Genomic DNA, 21,060 nt, shown 5'->3' with positions numbered 1-21,060 from the left:
ATACGTAATGCAAACCTAGCATGACATAACCTCTGGGTCCCGTTGCATAAAAAGATGCAATCAAACATAAGTCAGAAAATCAAACGTAAGATAGGTAGGAGCCAATCAGAATTTGATATTAAGAGACTCATGTTTGATTTTCTGACTTACCTTTACAACAGGCTCTGATGTTCTTACTTTGGAGAAATGTTTTCTGAAAAAATGTTACATTTCAAAATGTCGTCATATGTTTCTTCCTAACTATTTCTTATCCAATTTTTGTCATTTTTTTTTTTCGTTCCGTAGGGAATATTTTCTCCATTTTTTTAAAGTTTATTTAATTTTGGGTGGATTTCTTCTTTAATAGAGGTCATTTCTTGGTTTCTCCCTGGTCATTCGTATGAGTCAAACAATAAATGCAGACCATGCCCATGCACCGGCTGGATCATTCGTCACCCACTGTTCATACTAAATAAGTGTATTAGAAGTCAAACGCTGTGATCAGTAACCTTGTCCATGAATATTTAACTAAGCTTTATTATTATTGTCTTTGTTGATGTTGTTACTCTTCTCCTCCTCCTGTTTTTTCTTTTTTGTTAAAAACTCTGCATTTCTTCATCTTTTCTTCTGTTATGTCTTTATACTATTTTTTTGTTATTGGATGATATTTTAATGTCATGATTTGTTTTTATTATTGTTCTAAACGGCATACTCGTCGCAGGGGCGACAAGACCTCGTATCTACAAAATGTCAAATGTTCAGGAGAGCCAAAAAACATGGCGGCCCAAGCACTGTGGCGAATGGGATAGCCTTTTCTGTGACATGCCGTGGTGGCTTCATTTTTGGAGTAAGACTGTTGGGATTTGGACAGGACATCACTTAACCCATTATTTGACCATTAATCCAAAAAAGTCATTTTCACCAAAATTGCAGATACAAGGTCTTATCACCCCAGTAACAACAAATATTATGTGCTGTGTATAGGAGAATTGTCATCCTATTCTTGTCATCATCACTCAATTTGACAAAGTTTTAATCATTGCTATCGTTGTTTTCATCGTTTTTACTTATTGCTTCTATTTGCATCATTGCAACTTTCAATGATGATAGGTCAAGGAGTATGTTGGTTACAACTACGACTGCGAGCCCATCCCGCTGTTCGAGCTGGGCACGGTGCACCACAAGCACTACCTGCTCAACGTCCGCCTGCCGGTGGTCCACCACGGACCCAACAAGGGCCAGAACCTCAACCAGGACCTGGGCTCCATTCAGGATCTCACCCTGGTGGTAAGTCCACTTGGTCCCACCCCCTCCCCCCTCCCATCTACCAGATAAAACATTTCCTGACTATCTTGTTCACCACTGCAGATCCTACGCCTACCTTTAATACGTATTTGACCCTGCATCACAAAACCAACAAAAAGTTGTCAGACATGAATTTTTAGTTAAAGGCAGATTTTGAAAGAGCAGACTCTTAAGCTTTAAAATGATGTATGACTCAATTCAAATGAATTCTCCTAACCTATCTAATGATGGAAAGAAAGCACACTCTAGAAAAGTGTGAATTGAGAAAAGAGGCTCTGAAGTATGGGGTCTATTCAAGCGCTTTTAATAATCTTTACCAAACCATGCCAGCTGTGCAATGAATGGAACAAAAAACAGGATTTAAAACACTGGAGCAACAACAATGAAGGGATTATCAGATTAAGCTGAAATTGAGCATGCTCTTTCAATACATTCTGTCCATGATTAATGCCAACTTTCAATTAAAAGCAATAGCATTATCCTTTCAAAAGTTACAGTATTAGAGTTGAAAGTGAAGAGTGTGCGAATGATGTTCAGGAAATGAAAAGGGGCCTCGACATTTGTAAAGACATACTTGATCTTACTACTCTGCAAACAAAAAGGGTTGTAGAAAAACTGCTAAAAACACACTGTCCCATTCATTTTATGATCCCAAACTATCCCAAAGTATGAAAAAGTCAAGATTGACTTGATTGACCTGTTTCACCTGTCTTGAGTCCTCATTTAAAGCCAAGGGGTGTGACTTTTTGTTGGTTTTATGATGCACTGTCACACATAAAAGTGCAGCATGATGGCGCTGTTACGATTTATAAATGACATGCAGATGGGCATATGATGACATAAATGGTATCCTGGGGTACCAAATGAAAATCAGCCATTTTGTTGAATTATTTATTTTTTTAAAAAGGTTGTACCCTGGGTTGCCAAAAAGTGGAAATTATTTTGGTGCTGGAGCTAGTGGCGCTAGCCACTACACTGCAGTGCAGTGAAGCACACGCTATTGCTCGCACGGCGTGCCATGCATGCATCGTATAACATGCAGTGGCATGGGAGTGGCTATGTACACGCACACACAGTGCATGCATTTCTCTGCGGCTGTCCTCAAGAGGACATGAGGTGGCGCTACACAACGCGGTAACCCGGGGTACTACGGTACCCCGGGGTAACGCATGATGCATCTTATAAGGAATACCATGTTGCCTGCAACACCCAAGGGGGAAGTTGTATTCAATTATGCACTGAATTAACCATTTTTCATCAATTTTCTTCCCCCTCCCTGCGTACAGTTCATCTTTCAATATCTACTGTCTAAATACAAAGTACTAGATTATTTCTTCTGTGAACTGAATTTCAGAATTCCACAGTACTCACTTTCTTTGTCGTTAGTAAGTTTGTAAAATACCACCACATTCTAAGTACATGTAAGCCCATATTATATTATTTAAAGTGAGAAGGTCTTTATTAAATACTACTCAATACCCAGCTTTGAACAGATTGGACTTCAGAATTTGGCTTATGTTTTGATTTTTACTTGTTCAATGAGCATTTCTGTTCTAAAGATAGTGCAAGTATTTTCATGAGAATGTACAGTGATTTAAAGGAAGTACTGATGGGATTGTTGCTGTGAGCGTAATCACCAGAAGTATGACCGAGTTTCATTGATTTGTCTGCATGTACTACCTTTGTTCTTGTTCACTGGCTTGCAGTTTTGAATTCTTGCCTTTACAGTGAGTACACCTATGGAAGACAAGAACAGACCTAAGGAAAAGTGTGCAAGCACAAGAACTGCAAATACACGCGTATTTTCATGTAGACGGCAAGATTGCCCAAACTGAAAATGAACTTTGGTAGGCTCATTTGATGACAAAATCACCTTTCTCTACACTCGCAGGAGATCCATCAGAATGGTGGGTTCACACTGGTGTGGTTCACGCTTAAGACGGCCATGTTCCCACTCATCATCCTGGCCATGATCTGGTTCTGGAAGAGAATCGTCCAGCTGGCGAGGGCCCCTGTTCTCCTTGAGAGGTATGATGATCAAATTCTGTCTTGTCATGCTGGCATGCACAACAAAGTTGCTTATTGTCTCTATTAACCTGCTGAAGACTAGTCCCGAGTACTGTATACGCCGAATATTTCGCGAATTTTGTGAGTAGGGCGCTATTCACGAAATTCAAAACATGCAAAAATATTGACTCTGTTCCCGATGTGGATGTGACGGACGCTAGCACATTCCTATGTTCTGTACAGGACTCCACAATTGCAAATTTAACCACTCGCGAAATTGTCGGGAATTCCCGATTCGTGAAAATTTAGACTTGCGAAATATATGGCGTATACAGCACACTCGTTCAGATGTCTATTGAAAATGCTTGTTGTAGCAAAATCAACTTGTCCTCAACAGTTAAAACTTGAAGACTGACTTTTCGATGTGTGCGACGTAGTTGCCATTCACCTCCTTATTAAGTCATTACTGCCCAGAAATAGTGTTTCCCCTATGGGGTAATTTAGGAAATTACATGCCATTGTGAGCCGTGGCTAATAATAAATTACTTCCTTGCAAACAAAAATTTTTAATGCCTGTGTTATTTAGTAATTTAGTGCCCAATGAAAATGAAGGCGCAGCTGCATGTGCAGCTGAAAAAAATAAGAACACACGATAACTTGAAAGGTTTCACTCCTCCAATAGATTGTTTTATTTTGCTTTGTGACTTAGTTAAGCCGTGGTCACAACTCGCCGTACTTGCAAGTGCGTGCTGTCTACTTGCAAAAACGTGGGCAAAATTTGGGGATCCGTACGTAGTAAGTGCCGCCTCAGTACGGATTTTGGAGCACGCAGACACGCCGTAACACTTTTAGGACACGAGGAACTTTCGCTGCGTTCTTGCTACGGATTCGCCCTAAGTGCGGGCAACGTATGTGCCGTCTACAGCGAACGTGCGTACAACGCACTGACTTCGTGCGTCTTTTAAAATTTTCCCACCGTCACTTGCTCGACGGACAGCGCACGTAGCACGTACGTGTTGAGCACGTAATAAGTGCGCAGCCCGTGCTTATTCGACACTTCCCTGAGTTCAACTGTTCAACAGAGCACGCAGACCGTACTGAACTTGCCGAATAAGCACCTGCTCCGCACTTAAAACGCAAGTTGTGCGCAGTGATTTCTGCAATGTACACGAGCCGAGCCGACGGAAGAGTATCATCATTTCGTCTCCAAGATGTCCTGATGTTGGCATTTATATATTCATACTGTTCTATTTCACCTACCGGTCAGAAATGCCCTGTAAGGATTGGGATCGAAAAAATCGCATACACAGAAAAAATGATTGTTATATCAATAGAAAGGGCACATAAGACACCGTCAAAAACTGCTTGAAGAAGCAAAGCATATAGAAATCTTGAGCTCTAAGTGGTCAGTACATGAAGTGACCAGGTTTTTGGAGTTTTGAAATTTTCTTGTTACATTTAAGAGCTGCACAAGCGTGGTTAAAAGGCATTGACCATCATTGTGTATGCAGAACAGTGATAAAGTCAGTACCATTCTCTGAAATTGAGAATGTGTATATTTTGAAATTAAGCAAGGAAGAAATTTCTATGACAGTATTACCTTATATAGGGCCTTAATTGCAAACATGACACCTTCAGACTCAGATAAAACTGCAAAACCATAGGCCTACATTCTAGTAATATGCTGATAAATCTATGCTGATAAATCTAGGTCAAAAATGCCTCCATGGCTGAAATGCCACCACCTCTGAAACTGGGTATAAAGATGGTAGACTTCATAACAGCAAATCATATGCATCTCACCTCCAGTGACAATGTGTTAGGATGTTTCAACCAAAATAATGTTATACAATGTCATTGTATACCTGATATTGACAGTAGCCTATTAGCCCACATCAGGTAATACAATGCCATTTTATACGTGATGTAACCTATGACCTATACCTGATAATTGTAGCCTATTAACCCTTTCTCTTTCAGTGAGTCAAATATGCACACATTTCACATATTTCATTTAGTTCATTTATTTCAATCTCATTTTCTTTCAATAAAATATAAAAACCTATAGACATGAAATGAATATGACACACAGAAGGTTAAGCTACATGTACCATTTACACGTATGGAGAAGACGTATGATTAAGAACCTAGGAAGATGGTCCTATAATTAGGCCTGGTACCCCTAGCATCTGACGGGAAAAAAAAAATCATCGCACTTGCACGCACTTACAACATGCGACAGAGTAGGGATACCGTACGTGAGCAGCACGTGTAATTACAGCCTCCGCAAGAGAACGTAGCAATCGCACGTAGATTGTAAGATGTAAGCACGTACAACTCACCACGTGCACAACGTATGTTGCACGTAACCCCTCATGGCCAGGCGTGGCGTGCGGGCCACGTACTTACATCCTGCGCAACCGTGCGAGTGTCGTGCGTTGACGTATTTCCTCCCTGCGCTAGTCACTTCCTCCCCATGTTTTTAGAAAAAACGTGAATGCCGTGGCCTCCGCCAAGAACGTACGGACGAAAGGCACGCACGGCGAGTTGTGACCAGGGCTTTAACGTGTTACTTCTGGGAATTGGGTATATCAGATTCTGGTATTGTCAACTTGGGACACAGGAACCAGAGATGCCCGGTTCCTATAATGTACACGAGAGTGTCTGCAATTGTGGCCTTATGTGTATCTGTATTATACAGTCGAACCCGTCTATAGCGACCACCCAAGGGAGATGAAAAAAAATGACTATTACAGACAGGTGGCCACTGTAAACAGAGTCTTTAACATAACTTCTCTCTTGCGGGGCATTGTTTTAGTGGCTGTATATGGCAGGTGGCCACTGTAGACAGGTGTCTGCTATTTTAAAGGCAGATTTTTCTTCACTGAGTAGACAAATGACTTTGATTAAAAGATTATAATTTCTGCTCTCAATATCTGTTCTTTTACTGACTCAGAATTGTGTGTATATTTGTGTAATATACCATTTCCACTATAGTCGCATACTTGTTTGGCTGTAAAACTCGTATGAAATTGAACGTAGCATTAGAGGCTGAGGTGACTTGATTTTGGCTTTGGCCAATTGGCAGTCGTGCTTGCTTCAGAAGAGCAGTGAATTCTGTTGGGCCATATATACACTGTATATACATATTTTTTTTCTCTCTTTGCATTGGATGTAGATTAATTCTTTTTCTCTTTCAGCATTATCTCACTCTCAGTCACAAATGTTGTATAAATGTGTGTACCAATAAAGAGGTTTTCTTCTGAAACAATACATTCAGACAGTGATCCTTAACCTCGAGGATAGCTATCTTTGAGGATATAAGCTCTGACCCTCTAACTACAACATGCGTTCACTCAACGAAGCTTATCCTCAAAGGTAGCTATCCTCGAGGATAGGCTCACTGCCCCAGTAACTACACTTATCTACAAGTTCCTATCAAGTTCTGTCCACATGATACCTAACTACAAGTGGTGACCCTCCTCGGCTCATTCATAGAGCGCTATTCAACCTTGAGATATCTCATGGATAGCTACAATTTTGAGTCAACTTTAAGTTAGCTATCAACGAGTGCGTCTACACGATGTTTAACTATGAGCTTATCCTCAAAGATAGCTATCCCCAAGGTTAAGGATCACTGTCTGAATGTAACTTATATCACAAGGCTACCGGTACTTGATATGACTGCAGAGTAGAACCTCAAACTTCAACATTTAACCATCTCTTCTCTATCACATGTACCTACAACAAAATCTACAGTCATTATCATCGTTTTTCTTCTCCTTTCTTTTCCAGGACCATCCTTGCTCTTGCCATCACCATCAGTATACTGAACTGTAAGTATTTTTTTCCCAGCCCCCTAGGCTTTCAACTGATCATGGAACATCATATTTATGAATATGTTAACCTCCCATTTCAAGACTAGCTTCATGCTGTAGATGATGAATATGTCACTATGTGGCATTCAGAAATAAACAAACAAACAAATATTGCACTCTATTAAACTAAAGGAGAGAGTAACAATGCTTAGTTTTTTTTTCTTTGAGATATTGAATAATGTAGAGAAATACCCATGTCCCTGAAATTGATAACAAATGAAATTTGCTACATTTGTAATGTTTTTATTAGGTTCATCACAATAATCATTTTGTAATGTAGTAATATCAGTAAAATTCACCAAATGATATGCCTTTTGGTTGTCTTCTTTTGTATGATGGCAATGAGGTGTGAATCAAATTCAAGCTTGAGTCATCCTCTAGTGTACGAGTGCAAAGCCACACTACTTTTTTTTTTTTTTAAGTGAAGGTGCAAATTGAATATTTGCACAAAACTGGCCTATTAATTTCATTATTTGTATTTTTTTAATGTACTTGCACACACCATATCCCTTGACCTCTGACCCCACAGTGCCCCTGGAGTGGCTAACCTTCTGGCATGACATGCCCTACATGCTGCTGCTGGGTGACATCCGTCAGGGGGCCTGCTACGCCATGCTCTTCTCATTCTGGATCATCTTTGTCGGAGAGCACATGATGGTGAGTGAGGGCGCCCTACCTAACTGGGGGAGAGAATTATCGCCTTTAAGTAGGCAGATGTAGAGATGTTGTAGATGCTGGACTTGTTTTGACCATTTCCTTTTCTTGTTGTAGGTCAGCTATGGTGAGGTTGTCCATGATGGAGAATTTCTCTTTACCCAGCTGTTGTCATGTATTTTTCATGTTTTCCATCTTCTCTCTGTAGGACAAGACTTTCACCAATATGTGCCTTTCTCTCTGTCATGATGGGCTCGCTCTAATATGTACTCTGACATCCATGTTGAAGTGTTGTTTGATGACTTTTTCGACAATGTTTGCGCAGTCTACATGCTGCAGCTTCCTCTATCCCGCCGATCCTGAAGTTGTTGCGACGTGAAAATTGTTCAGCCATGTTTGCTTCAGCCTTGTGTCTGGCAATTTTTCCTCTCATTTTTTTCATGTCTAACTCCATTTTCCCCAGCTTCTTGTCAAGGGCAATGTTTGTCTTTTCCAGGTCGTCCACTCGCAGACCTTCAAACATGATGGCTTGCTCTACTCTCTTGATGCTTTTGAGGATGAGTCCACAGCTTTCTTGATCATTTGTTTGAAGTTACGGGATGGCTCTTTAAAATATGCAGCAAGCGTTGCAGTGGGGAGCACGTTGTCAGGACCAGTTGGTTCCGCTCCGGTAGCTGGGGATTAAGCGGTTGTGCCATTGGGTGCAATGGATGGGCCTATATTGGCATCTTCCATGTCACTATTGTTACTAATGTTGTCTTTCTTGCTTCTTTTTCCAGGTTGTCTCTTGGGTCTGCAGCTCATATTCCATTTAGGTTGTATGCTGCAGTTGTGAATGTAGAGATTGTATGGAGTTCGTCAAGGTTAGGGGTGTATGCTACCAAAAACTTCTTGTTTGATGCATAGAGGATCGTATGACGTGTTCACTTTATAAGCGACACCATCCGAAGTGCTGTCACTTTGTGTACACTCTAGTCTTATGGATGACAGAGGCTCCAACTCTCCCACCGAAAGCCCACTTATGCAAAATCTCCCGTTCTTCCGCTTGAGATTTAATTTCTCCCGCCCTGGCTCTGTGTCTTCCGTTTGAAATGATTTCTTACTTTTTGTCTTCGTATGTTGAAAAATAAGCCTGAGATAGCACGAGAGAGCATCAAGAACCCTAATTATTAGAGCTTCCAGGGCCAAAGCGGGCCCTGGACCCCAGCCACAAGGAACTTTGCGCTTGTGATATGCGCTTCGTGCACATCAAGTTGGAGTCTCCCGTTTGCTAGGGGTTTCAGTCGGGAGAATCTCCAGATCAGAAGGTGCTTAGGGTTGGGAGTCTCTGGGATGATACTGTGATTTTTCAACAGAAGGCTGTGGGTTTGAATCTTGCTGGGTGTGTCTGTCCTCGGAATCTTGCTGGGTGCGTCCGTCCTCGGACACAATTTCTTCTCTTCCTAGTGTCCATCTTGACCAGCCAGTGCATGAACAAAAGAGATATTTCTTTGGGATTGATGTAAAGTATGGTTTTGTTTATTTGACAATATGAGTGTAGGAGTTATCTCTAATTGACATGACAGTCACAGACTATGGCAGGTGATTTTGAGATGCATGTAGGACACCAAGATAGCTTACTCATTGTAGAACACCCAATTGAGGGTATCGCCAATACGTAGGTGTCGTGCGCAGAACAGCGTTTTAAATGCATTATGGGATAGCTCATGGGACAAACTTGCCCCGGTTTGGGCTGCACATGCATCACGCTCTGTCTTTATAAAGAGGTATTTTTTGTTGAAGATTTCTTCGCTTTCCATCATGTGACCAGCACATTGCAGCCTTGCAGTAGTGAACCATGACTCTAGTGACCGCAAATCAGTAAAGCTTAGACACTTTCAACTCTTCTTAGCTGAATTATAGCCAAGAAAAAAAGGGCTAACAACGGAAAAGCAGACAAAGAACTCCATTGAATCGTATGGGAACTGCGACTTGCGTGAGACAACCGGAAGCGAACAAGGGACCGAGGAATCCCACAGTGCACCTGTGACAGAGCTCTTTAGCATGCGCAGGAGTTTTTTACGTCATTGGCGATAGCGAGAATTCTTTGGATGTTTTTAGAATTAGCAGAAAGCAGTCCATCTGGCTTGGGAGCATCATGTCTTCCTACTGCTCAGTACCTTGCCTGTTGAATCATACTGTGAGTGTCTCAGCTGCCTTCTGAATGGTAGCTAACTGACAATGATATTAAATACTATTTTCTACTATGTGTTACAACACCAGAAAGTTAATTTTTTCTCTTTATTTACTGTGATAAGATGGTTATTCATGTAGTCCTTGTGAATGTTGCTGGCCAGCACATATCTCTAACAGCAAGCCTGGTATTTGGCAATATTGGTATAAAAAGCTTTGCTTACATTCAAATCAACATAAAAGGACAAGATTGGCATCCAAATCACCCTGACTATCACAAAGGGATATAAAGACCAGCGTGCAAATCAACCCATCCGTTTTTCAACAAAAATCTTGGTGATCCAAACTGGATTTGTTGTTCTTGCTATAAAATGGAGGAGGTACCGTATGTAACAAAATTTGATATAACCATGGCATCTCTTATCTTTTTTGCTTGACGTTGCAGGACCAGACGGAGAGGAATCGTCTGAAGGTGTACTGGCAACAAGTGGGCTCCATCACTTTGGGCTGCATGTGTCTATTTGTCTTTGATATGGTGGAAAGGTGTGTGCCGACAAGGAACTTGGTTAACATTTATGATAAAGTAGCTTTAAGTGCTGTATCACCAGCTGTAATTAAAGGGATGGTATAGTTTTAGTTGAGATTGGGGCTTCAGGCTCCCATTTTTTTCTTTTTGTGAGATAATGAGAAACTTCTATATGAAATATGAAAGAGCATACAATTCTAAGAGGAATTCAAAGTTTATTTGATGAAAATTGGTTTCGGAATGGCTTAGATATCCAAAAACAAGAAGGTTCTAATATAAGGTGGGACCCACCTTTTATTAGGACCACTTTGTTTCAATTTGTTTTTGGATATCTCAGCCATTTCAAAACCGATTTTCATCACATAAACTACAAATTATTATTAGAATTGTATGCTCTTTAATATTTCATAAGTGGTTTTTAATCATCTTGAAAAGTGTTAAAATCTGGATTCCCCATCTCAACCAAAAATATACCATCCCTTTAATGTTAGTGATACAGTAGCATTCCTGTTCTTGTCCCAGCTTTGCTGCTGTCTAATACCATTAATATCACTGTAATTAAATCTAAGTACAATGTAGTTTTGCAAATTAAACTGTGACCTTATTGTTTTTATTTTGACTGTAACTATTACTTTTAATGTTATTGTTGATAGTTTTCTGGTGTCATTATCATTACTATTGTAGCTTCTACTGTTATCATCATATTTTAGCATTGAGATCATTCTTACCATTATTGTCATAAATGTTACTATAGGAAATAGTATTTGGAGTAAGAGAAATATTCATTGAAATAGCATTATTTCCTTTTTATCTTTACGGGAGGGAAATGAGAAAAGAATGTTGGTTGCTGTAAACACTTCCCAGCAAAAGTCTTCAAATGAGGACAAATCAGAAGCAAAACAGTATCAAAAACGAGATTAAAAAAATAGAACAAGAAACAAAGTAATGCTGCTTGTTGTCAGGCTTATTGCCATTTTCATTTTTACCACAGATTGGTCACAAATAAAATGTGATATGGCTGCAAGATATACTAAAAAATATGAGAAGTAAAGAAAGAAAATGCAAAGAGTTGGAAGTGCATGTAGTAAGTACTTTTCAATTTCTTCATATGCTGAAAAAATGGTTTTCATGGCAGTATATACATACATAATTATGTGAAATGTAAAGCTTCATTTTTTGAAATGTCTGTTTTGTGCTTGTGTATTCTCCAGGGGTGTGCAGTTGATCAACCCATTTTACTCCATCTGGAACACAGAGACTGGCAGAAAACTGGCTGTATCCTTGCTCATTCATTACATTTATCTTACCGAAGTGAGATGGCTTGGAAAAAAAATGAGCAAACAAGTAAACAAATGAACAAAAAAAAAAAAACCCAAAGCCAATTCAGAATTCTGTAAAACCCTGTTGTGATCATAAAAGATGAGTATATCTGTATTTCATGTTATCAAGTATTGTACTAATTAGGTGTTGGATAAATGGAAGATGAAGTTTCAAATTCTGACATACCAATGTTGTTGTTTTAGGTACTGCGAATACACAAAAAAAAGGGGGGGGGGGCCTGCCACCAATAATTTGCTACAGCCAAAACAAAAGTGCAAATTAAAAATTTCACTGCTCTGTGGCCCACATAACTGCCCTACAGTATGTGTCTAAAGTATGGCTGACCCTTTGAGAATTAAGTGTCCATGCACCCAGTGATGATTTTCTAAGCTATATATTTGCATTTATGGCTAGTTCCCCTGAGTGTTGCACAGTCCTTTGACTCATTGCTGAGATATGGCAAGGCATGTGCTTAATCTCCATGCCCTCTGGATGAGGTAGGTCGAAGTCCTCAAGTTCTTGACCGGTGGTGGTGTGACTTTCTACAGTGAGTATACTTGAGTGACCCGCACCTCATCATAGTTAATGTTTATGCATGTTTCAATCACACTACGTCACTGAAATTTAATGAAATACCTCTCACATAAAGGAAAAATGCTGAGGATTCTAATAGAACTACAAGTTCAATGATCGATACTGGAAATTTGCAGCAATCGTTGTCAAACGCGAATGATGCAAAATAGTTGTGCACTGTAAAGGAAGGGGCCTGCACCTCGCCACCCCGAGCTGCCATAGACAAAGAACGTAAAAGACGTGTGCGGGTGACCGTGATGATACTGATAACACATATTCCTTACATATATTTAAGATTTTCAAGAAAAACTTCGGTTTTCACCTCAATTTGCTTGGTTGTGGTCTACCCTGCAAAGTTGCAAACGTACTGAACACAGTCCAAGGCATACATTTTTGTTCTGTGCGCTTGTGGCAATTTTACGCAGGGTGATATGATATTAAGGCCCCTGACGAGGTGCGGGTACCTCACTATACATTTTTTTTTAAATCAAAGAATTGGTTTTAGAATTCTTGACCGGTCTGTGATGTCCAGATGGTCTTTGTGGTGCTGGCTGGTATCTGTGGCTTCCTCTACACCATCTTCCTCATCTTCATGGTGTGGGGCATGTTCAAGAACATCAGTGTGAAGCGGACGGCCCTCCCCAGCATGATGGAGGCCAGGAGACTGCACTATGAGGTAGGGAAGAGGACCGTGTTCACTCGTTAAAACCAGAAATGTTCTCATTCATGAAACTTTAACAGATTTTGCAAGGGGCCAAGGTTGTGAAAGTAAAATGCATGCGAAAGCTTTTTTCTACACAATGAATTAAATGTCAGCGACAGTACGTTAAAGTTTCATGTTGCGAAAAGAAGGTTGTTGGCTCCAATTTGTGAAAGTTTCATGTCACGAATCTTTGTGGTTTTACAATAACACATCTTGCATTCTAGACTCTATCTCTGCTCAGGCACTTGACTTAAAATGTGCCAATACCCAGGAAATCAAATTTGTGTGCAGTTAGAATACACAAAAAGCAGCCATAATTCATCTGTGAAAAAGCCCCTGAAAGTATACACATTTTGATAAATCAGTCCATCTCCAGACATCTATGTTTATGTTTATTCTCTAAGATTTAAATTTAAACCCCAATAAATAAAAATCGGAGAGACAACAAATTCTAATAGTTTGCAGAGGGCATGTCTCAAGTATATTCTACAAAATATAGCTAACATAGTACTCAGAGTATTGGAACACTTTAAAGGGATCGTACAGTTTTGGTTGAGACCTAATTTCAGGTTTCTAACATTTTTGGGTGAGATAATGAGAAAAACCTCTTATGAAATATGAAAGAGCATGTAATTCTATGAGGAATTCAATGTTTATTTGATGAAAATTGGTTTTGAAATAGCTGAGATATCCAAAAAAGAGCGATTCTAATAAAGTGTGGGACCCACACTTTATTACGATCGCTTTGTTTTACTTTGTTTTTGGATGTTTCAGTCATTCCAAACCCCGATTTTCATCAAATAAACTTTGAATTCCTCTTAAAATGGTATGTTCTGTACTGTATCATAAGTGTTTTCTTGGTATCTCGCAAAAAGTTAAAAGCCCAATTCTCATCTTCACCGATACTGTACCATCCCTTTAACTTGACAAGCTTTTTTTAATCAGCATTGTGTAATCCACCCAGACTTGACCTTGTAGATTGGCAAGCCCACTCAAGTGTAGCAATGTGCCTCAGTTCAACAGGAACGTCATTGTGACACAGCCAGAGATTAGGAGGATCATGTAATCTCTACTCCCAGGGCTCTGTTTTATCAAAAGATATAATCGATTATAAATTTCCGTACCACACAGGCTGCCGTAGACTTACAGTTGAAATCAACTATATAATCAATTCTAACTCTTCATAAAATAGGGCCCAGGTATTTGTGTGCCAGTTAATGAAGAGAGCAAAGTAAGGGCCAAGCAGTAAATAAAATGAGATCATGACCTCACAAGTCTCATAGGGGTGTTTGCACAATTTTATTTTAAAACAAAGCTTTCTTTTTCATTCGAAGTGATTAGAAAGGAAAAACAATTATCTTGCATTGAATAATTTGGGAGTCATTGAAGAATTTTGATTTTTTTTTTCCAATCAATTAAATGGGAGATCTAATGGCCAAATTAGAAAAAGCAAGATTTGCAATAATTTTGATACACCAAGCATTTTTACTATAGTACTTGTATCATTCTACTGTTTAACATGGAATGAGATTTTGCTTTGATAGGTGGTTTCCTAAGACTATAGTGGAGTCTTCGTAAGTGGTAAGTTTATTATATGCTTGCATAGTCTCACATCGCTGTACAAGATGATGAGCCACCTCAGAAATGTCATTTTTGGTTGATTCCTTATCTTACCATTTTTTTTTCCCCTCTCCTCTCACACTCCAGGGCCTGATCTTCCGTTTCCGTTTCTTCATGTTCATCACGCTGGTGTGCGCCCTCATGACCGCCATCTTCTTCATCTTCTCCCAGATCAACGAGGGCAACTGGAAGTGGGGGGAGGACGAGCACAACATCCAATACAGCAGCGCCTTCTTCACCGGCGTCTACGGCATGTGGAACATCTACGTCCTGGCCGTGCTCATCCTCTACGCCCCGTCCCACAAGAAGACTGCTCCCCAAAATGGCAAGTCTCTGTGTTTGTTTGTTTCTTTGTTTGTGTGTTTCATGCATGGAAATACTGTATTTTTTCAAGCTGTGTGACTACACATGTCTATCGGCAGGAAAGGTAAGAAATACAATTTTTCCACCGAAAATATGCCTTTTTAATAGCACTCAAAGTGCTGCAATGCTGTTTACGAGGTTGACATCCCTTCTTAATTTCCAGCACCCTGTCCTGTCCCCCTTGCCCCCCCCCCCCTCCCAAATAACTTATCATTTAGATAGGTTGTTCATGTATTTGGTTTTTGATTGTTTCCCCCCCCCCTTTTTTGTGTTTTTTTTTGTGCTCTTACATAGTAACTTTTAATTCTCCTCTGTTTGAACACTACATTACTGCTAGACTTATTCATGTGCTCAAAATGTACCAGCTATACTTCCAGTCCTTCCCCCCCCCCCCCCCCTGTTGATGTTCTTTACCAGAGAGGCCCACTTTCTACAATCCTTGTCTTTTTAGTGGGTCCCTTCATTTCTCACGCTTTGCATATTGTTAATTCCATTTCTGTCACTTTAGTCCTCTACCAGAAATACACATGAGACAGTGTATTATTACTGTATAAGGTTTCACAGTTATTGTGTACTCTCTTCTTTTTGCGTTGTTTTGCTTATGAAACCTTATTCTCTGTTACCAAAGAAAGTGAAATGTATATGTTCTTGTAAAAAACTGAAATAAAATTTGAAATAGAAATAGAAATTGAAATATAGAGGCTTGGGGGCTGATATCAAAATGTTGAGTGTTGAACGCCCCTGATTTTGACTTGCAGCCAATGAGAGCACATACAGGAAGCCCCTGGACATCTTCAGTGTTATTTATCGTCCCAATTTGATGAAGAAAGTTTCTTCCTTCATTTAAAACACAAAAAGGAAAAGCAAACTGGTGATATTTTACATGGAGGCTTAAAGAGGAAATCCACCCCCAAAATAAATAAACTTGTGTGTGTTTGTGTATTGTTTGGCAACAGTAGCCTGAACTGCAATAGCCCCCTCTAGTGCTGAATCATTAGAATCATGTACAGTAGAATCAGAGAATGTTTTTTTTTTTATCATCCCAATTTGACAAGAGGAAAGTTTCTACTCTTGATGTAAAAGACAAAAAGCAAAGGCAAACTGGTGATATCCTCTACGAAGGCTTAAAGAAAAAATCCACCCCAAAAATAAATAAACTTGTGTGTGTCTGTGTATTGTTTGGCAACAGTAGCCTAAACTGCAATAGCCCCCTCTAGTGCTGGATCATTAAAATCATGTACAGTAGAATCAGAGAATGTTATTTATCATCCCAATTTGACAAGAGGAAAGTTTCTACTCTTGATTTAAAACACAAAAAGCAAAAGCAAACTGGTAATATTTTCCATGAAGACTTAAAGAGGAAATCCACCCCAAAAATAAATGAACTTGTGTGTGTCTGTGTATTGTTTGGCAACAGTAGCCTGAACTGCAATAGCCCCCTCTAGTGTTGAATCATTAGAATCGTATACTGTAGAATCAGAGAACTGTTTCGAGGATCTGTGTGTGCATTCGTGTGTGTGTGTGTGTATGTTTGGTGGTGGGCATTAATGCGCAATGTATGCGCTTGCTCATGTGTGGGCTCATGAGTGTGTTCGCCTTTGTGTATGTGTATCTTAAGACTTTGCAGGGTGTTTTTTTTTGTGCTTTGTTTCTGACAAGAGTTTGATAACCTCTTCATTTCATAAAAATCAACTTTCATAAGATGAAATATGTTGGATCAAGTACAGAATCTTTTCTCTTGTGTATATTATCTCAGAGATGGATGGTTACATTGCATGACACAGATTTATGAACCCATTATCGTGTCTGCATCATATTGTACATGAATATGTCATGAATATTTCATGAATTCTGAAGCAGGGTATTTCCTATCCCTATCCATGCAGGCGTACATTTATTCACCATCATACGCAAGCAAGTCATCAACCCCCATTAGACACAAACATACAAACTAACAACTACAAATGCAAGAGTACAGGAACTGAAAACAGCCATACTGATAAATGGTTTAATCATTTTTTTTTCAGTAACTGTGCAAATTTTTCATGTGATACAGGACTAGTATGACGAAAGAGTGACCTCATTTTTCACACCTCCTGTGTTTCCAAAACATAAATGAACCAACAGAGCATCTGTCAAACTAGTAGCCCTCCCACAACTCCATCCCCAGAATATCACTGATGTTGAATGCAAACATGTTGCCGATGGTAATGGCAATGGTAACAATGAGGTTTGGCTTGAAAAGTTCAAAAGAGAAAAGAGGAATTACCGTCGTACCTGGAACATAAAAACATACTGTGTGCCAATCTTTGACATAGTTTACTCACATATCTCTCCTGTTCTGACTTCAAATGTATCTCTCCTACAATTACTTTAAAGGGACTGTACAGTACTGGTTAAGGTGAGGATTCAGGTTTATATCATTCCTAAGTGAGATGTGAAAGAGCATGTAATTTCAAGAAGGATTCAACGTTTATTTGATGAAAATTGTTTTTTAAATGGCTGAGATATCCAAAAAAGTGATAATAATGAAAGGCGACATGCCACGTCTTTTATTAGCATCTCTTTAATTCACCTTGTTTTTGGATATCTCAGCCATTTCAGAACCGATTTTCATCAAATTAACTTTTGATTACCCTTAGAATTGCATGCTCTTTGACATCTCATAGAGTGGTTTGTGAATATCTCGCAAAACATTAAAAGCTAAATCCTCACCTCAACCAGTAAATGTACAGTCCCTTGCTCTATCTATAATATTTAAAGCCCTGTCAATTGTTGCTGGTGTGAAACATTGCTATGGAGTCTGAAAGGAAGAAATGTTGTCGGCATGCACGATTCAGCCGGTCCCTCTCTGACTTTGTACCCGCTGAGTCGACAGCGCGTGAAGCATTTGACAGTCATTGGTGATATTTCCAGTGGTTTGGATTCATGTTAGCACATCAATCAGCAATCCAGGCACCTACAAAGACTCTGGGGGGAAAAAAGAAGTAAAAGAGAAAGAAATATATAAAGAAAAGGCGCTCAGTTTTTGTTAACATTGTTTTATTTTGTTATGTTCATGCATCTTCACATCTTAGAAGTGGTAAATGAAAGGCCAGGTAATTTGATATTTTGCTTCTAACCAACCAACCTCACTGATGTTGATGTCAAGTTGAAAATGTATATATGAAAATGGGCAGAATTTCCAACGGAGAGATACAACCTTCATTAACCCGTTGAGGACAGGCGGATTTTGCTACAACACGCATTTCCCATAGGCACTTGCCCGAGTATACTCGGGACTCGTCTTCAACGGGTTAAGATTTAATCAAATACCCAGAGAGAATGATATTATATCATGAATGATTACTCACTGAATGCAGAGATAGAATGTAAGCTAGTCTTTGCTTCAGTTCTACAATATTTTTTAAGGTCAAAATGTATATGGCTGGAGACCCTTCAGTGCTCAAATAATTACTTTAGTGGAGCGGCATAGCTTGAAAAATTAGAGGAATTGTGCATTTCATGATAAAAGCACCAAATTTCGCACACATGTTGACAATTACAGTAGAAATAAATTCAGATATTGGGCCATCGAAAATAGCGCCCTCAACGGCCATGGCAGCCATTTTTTCAAAATGGCCGCCATAAACACCATTTTTCGTAAAAATTTACAAATTTCAGAAGGGAAAATCAAAAAGATTTTGCAAACGAGTGGGAGATAACATTCAAAATAAATTTAGATATTGGGCCACCGTAAATTACGCCCTCAACGGTCATGACAGCCATTTTTCAAAATGGCCGCCATGAATGCCATTTTTCGCAAAAAATTACAAAGTTCAGAAGAGAAAATCAGTAAGATTTTGCAAACAAGTGGAAAATAACATTTAAAATAAATTAAGATATTGGGCCATCGAAAATAGCGCCCTCAACGGCCATAGTAGCCATTTTTCAAAATGGCCGCCATAAATGCCATTTTTTAGTACAAATTTACAAATTTTAGAAGGGAAAATCAGTAAGATTTTGCAAACGTGTCGCACATAGCATTAAAAAAAAGTTCAGATATTGGGCCATCGCAAATTGCGCCCTCAACGGCCATGGCAGGGATTTTTCAAAAAGGCCGCCATAAATGCCAGTTTTCATGAATTTTACACATTTCAGAAGGGAAAATCAATAAGATTTTGCAAACGAGTGGGATATAACATTTGAAATAAATTTAGATATTGGGCCATCGCAAATTGCGCCCCCTAATGGTAATGGCAGCCATTTTTTCATAAATGGTCGCCATAAACGCAATTTTTCGCAAAAAAGTAAAAATTTCAGAAGGGAAAATCAACAAGATTTTGCAAACGAGTTGAAAATAAAATTCAAAATATATTTAGATGTTGGGCCATCGCAAATTGCTACCTCAGCGCCAATGGCAGCCATGTTTAAAATTGGCTGCCATAAATACCACCTTTTTCTCCGAATTTACTAATTCCAGAAGGAAAAGACGGTGAGATCTTGTACTCAATTTGAAAATTTCGTTTGAAATATATCTTTCGTGATGTATTACATTCTTGTAAATAGCGCCCTCAATGGCCATTGCAGCCATTTTCAAAATGGCCACCATGGATTCCATTTTCTTTTATTTCCTGATTTCACAAAAGGAAAAATCAATAAGATTTTGCACACAATTTGAAATTATGTTTGAAATAAATATTTGTATTAGATTGTTATAATACTGCCCTCAACGGCCATGGCCGCCATATGCCAAAATGGCTGCCATTGTCATAATCATTTTGTTTTAAAAAATGGTAATTTCAGAAAGAAAAGTCAGCAAATGTGTACATAAATTTAAAATCATGTTTCAAATCAAACAATATATCTAGATTGCATTAACTCTAGAAATTGTTCCTTCGCAAATTTTCAAGACGAAAAAAATTGCTTATAACGGTAATTGCAGCCATTTTCCAAAATGGCTGTCATAGATGCCATTTTCCTTTAATGAAGATGTCCTAATGCCGGAAGAAGACAGTAAACATTTTTTTTTTCGGCGCAAGTTGACAATACATATAAAGAAGTTTAGACATTTGACCATCATAAACTGTGTTCTCAACGGCTATTTCAGCTATTTGTCAAAATGGCTACAATACACACTTCTCCTTTTTTTGTCTTGAAAATTTGCTTTAACTTCAGAAGGAGAGGACAGTAGAATACTCACAGAGACATTTATAATCTGAAATATGGTGTTACGGAAATCATTTGAGGAACATTTGAAATAAACAAGGCAAATGCTTAGCAATTATATCTCACCAATGATGAATGCATATTTTAGGTGGCAAACATAAAAGATTTCCGAAAAAGAGTAATATGAATATCCAGGGATAATGGCGCCATGTGTTAACTTTGACAGTAACACCATATCATTGAATATATGGGATATATGACGTGTATCTATTCTAAAATGTAACTTCCTAAATATTCTCAAAACAGGTACGAAAAAATGGCCTTTCATTTTACGAAAAAAGTTAATCTACTTACTATGTTTCCATAAAACACATACCTTTGATATCTATACTGTTAGCCGTCACACACGAAATACTGCAATTAGGACTAAACTGAAAACATGAATTTAGAACTAACCCATCATTGAAACCTTTTTTAAAATTTAAATTTCTTTGAACACCAGATTGCATGAGATATAATGGCTGTTCAGCAGTATTCTATTGCTTTCTCCTTCTGGAATAAGCAAATAAGAATAAGGAGTGTGTGGAAGCCATTTTGCCAAAGAGCTGCCATAGCCGTTGGGACGATGGTTTAAATGGTAGCTCAATATCTTCATTTCAAATTTAAATTCAAATTCAAACTTGAATTTATTTGAATGTCTTTTGTCAATTTGCACAAGAAATTGTATTGTCTTCTTGTGGCATTATCATATTTTCAAGAAATAAATAGCATCTATAGTGGCCATTTAGAAAATGGCTGCCATGGACGTTGAT

General features: G+C 38.8%; 1 protein-coding gene across 1 annotated transcript in view; it reads left to right on the top strand.

The window, feature by feature from the left end:
- LOC139719236 (protein wntless homolog) overlaps positions 1–15,631 on the top strand; it is a 29,657-nt gene extending 14,026 nt beyond the window's left edge. The window contains 9 exon segments of the mRNA XM_071630665.1: positions 1,090–1,266; positions 3,176–3,312; positions 7,087–7,127; positions 7,699–7,826; positions 10,441–10,538; positions 11,733–11,796; positions 12,947–13,090; positions 14,825–15,062; positions 15,609–15,631. Coding sequence (XP_071486766.1) covers positions 1,090–1,266; positions 3,176–3,312; positions 7,087–7,127; positions 7,699–7,826; positions 10,441–10,538; positions 11,733–11,796; positions 12,947–13,090; positions 14,825–15,062; positions 15,609–15,631 — 1,050 coding nt within the window.
- Positions 15,632–21,060: the final 5,429 nt, after the last annotated feature.

Source organism: Diadema antillarum, unplaced genomic scaffold (genome assembly GCF_040938485.1).
Source record: "Diadema antillarum isolate AM-2024a unplaced genomic scaffold, OU_Dant_1.0 scf00000107, whole genome shotgun sequence".
Classification (NCBI taxonomy): Eukaryota; Metazoa; Echinodermata; class Echinoidea; order Diadematoida; family Diadematidae; genus Diadema; species Diadema antillarum.
The sequence above is the reverse complement of the archived record's forward strand: the minus strand, read 5'-3'. Positions and strand labels throughout refer to the sequence as shown.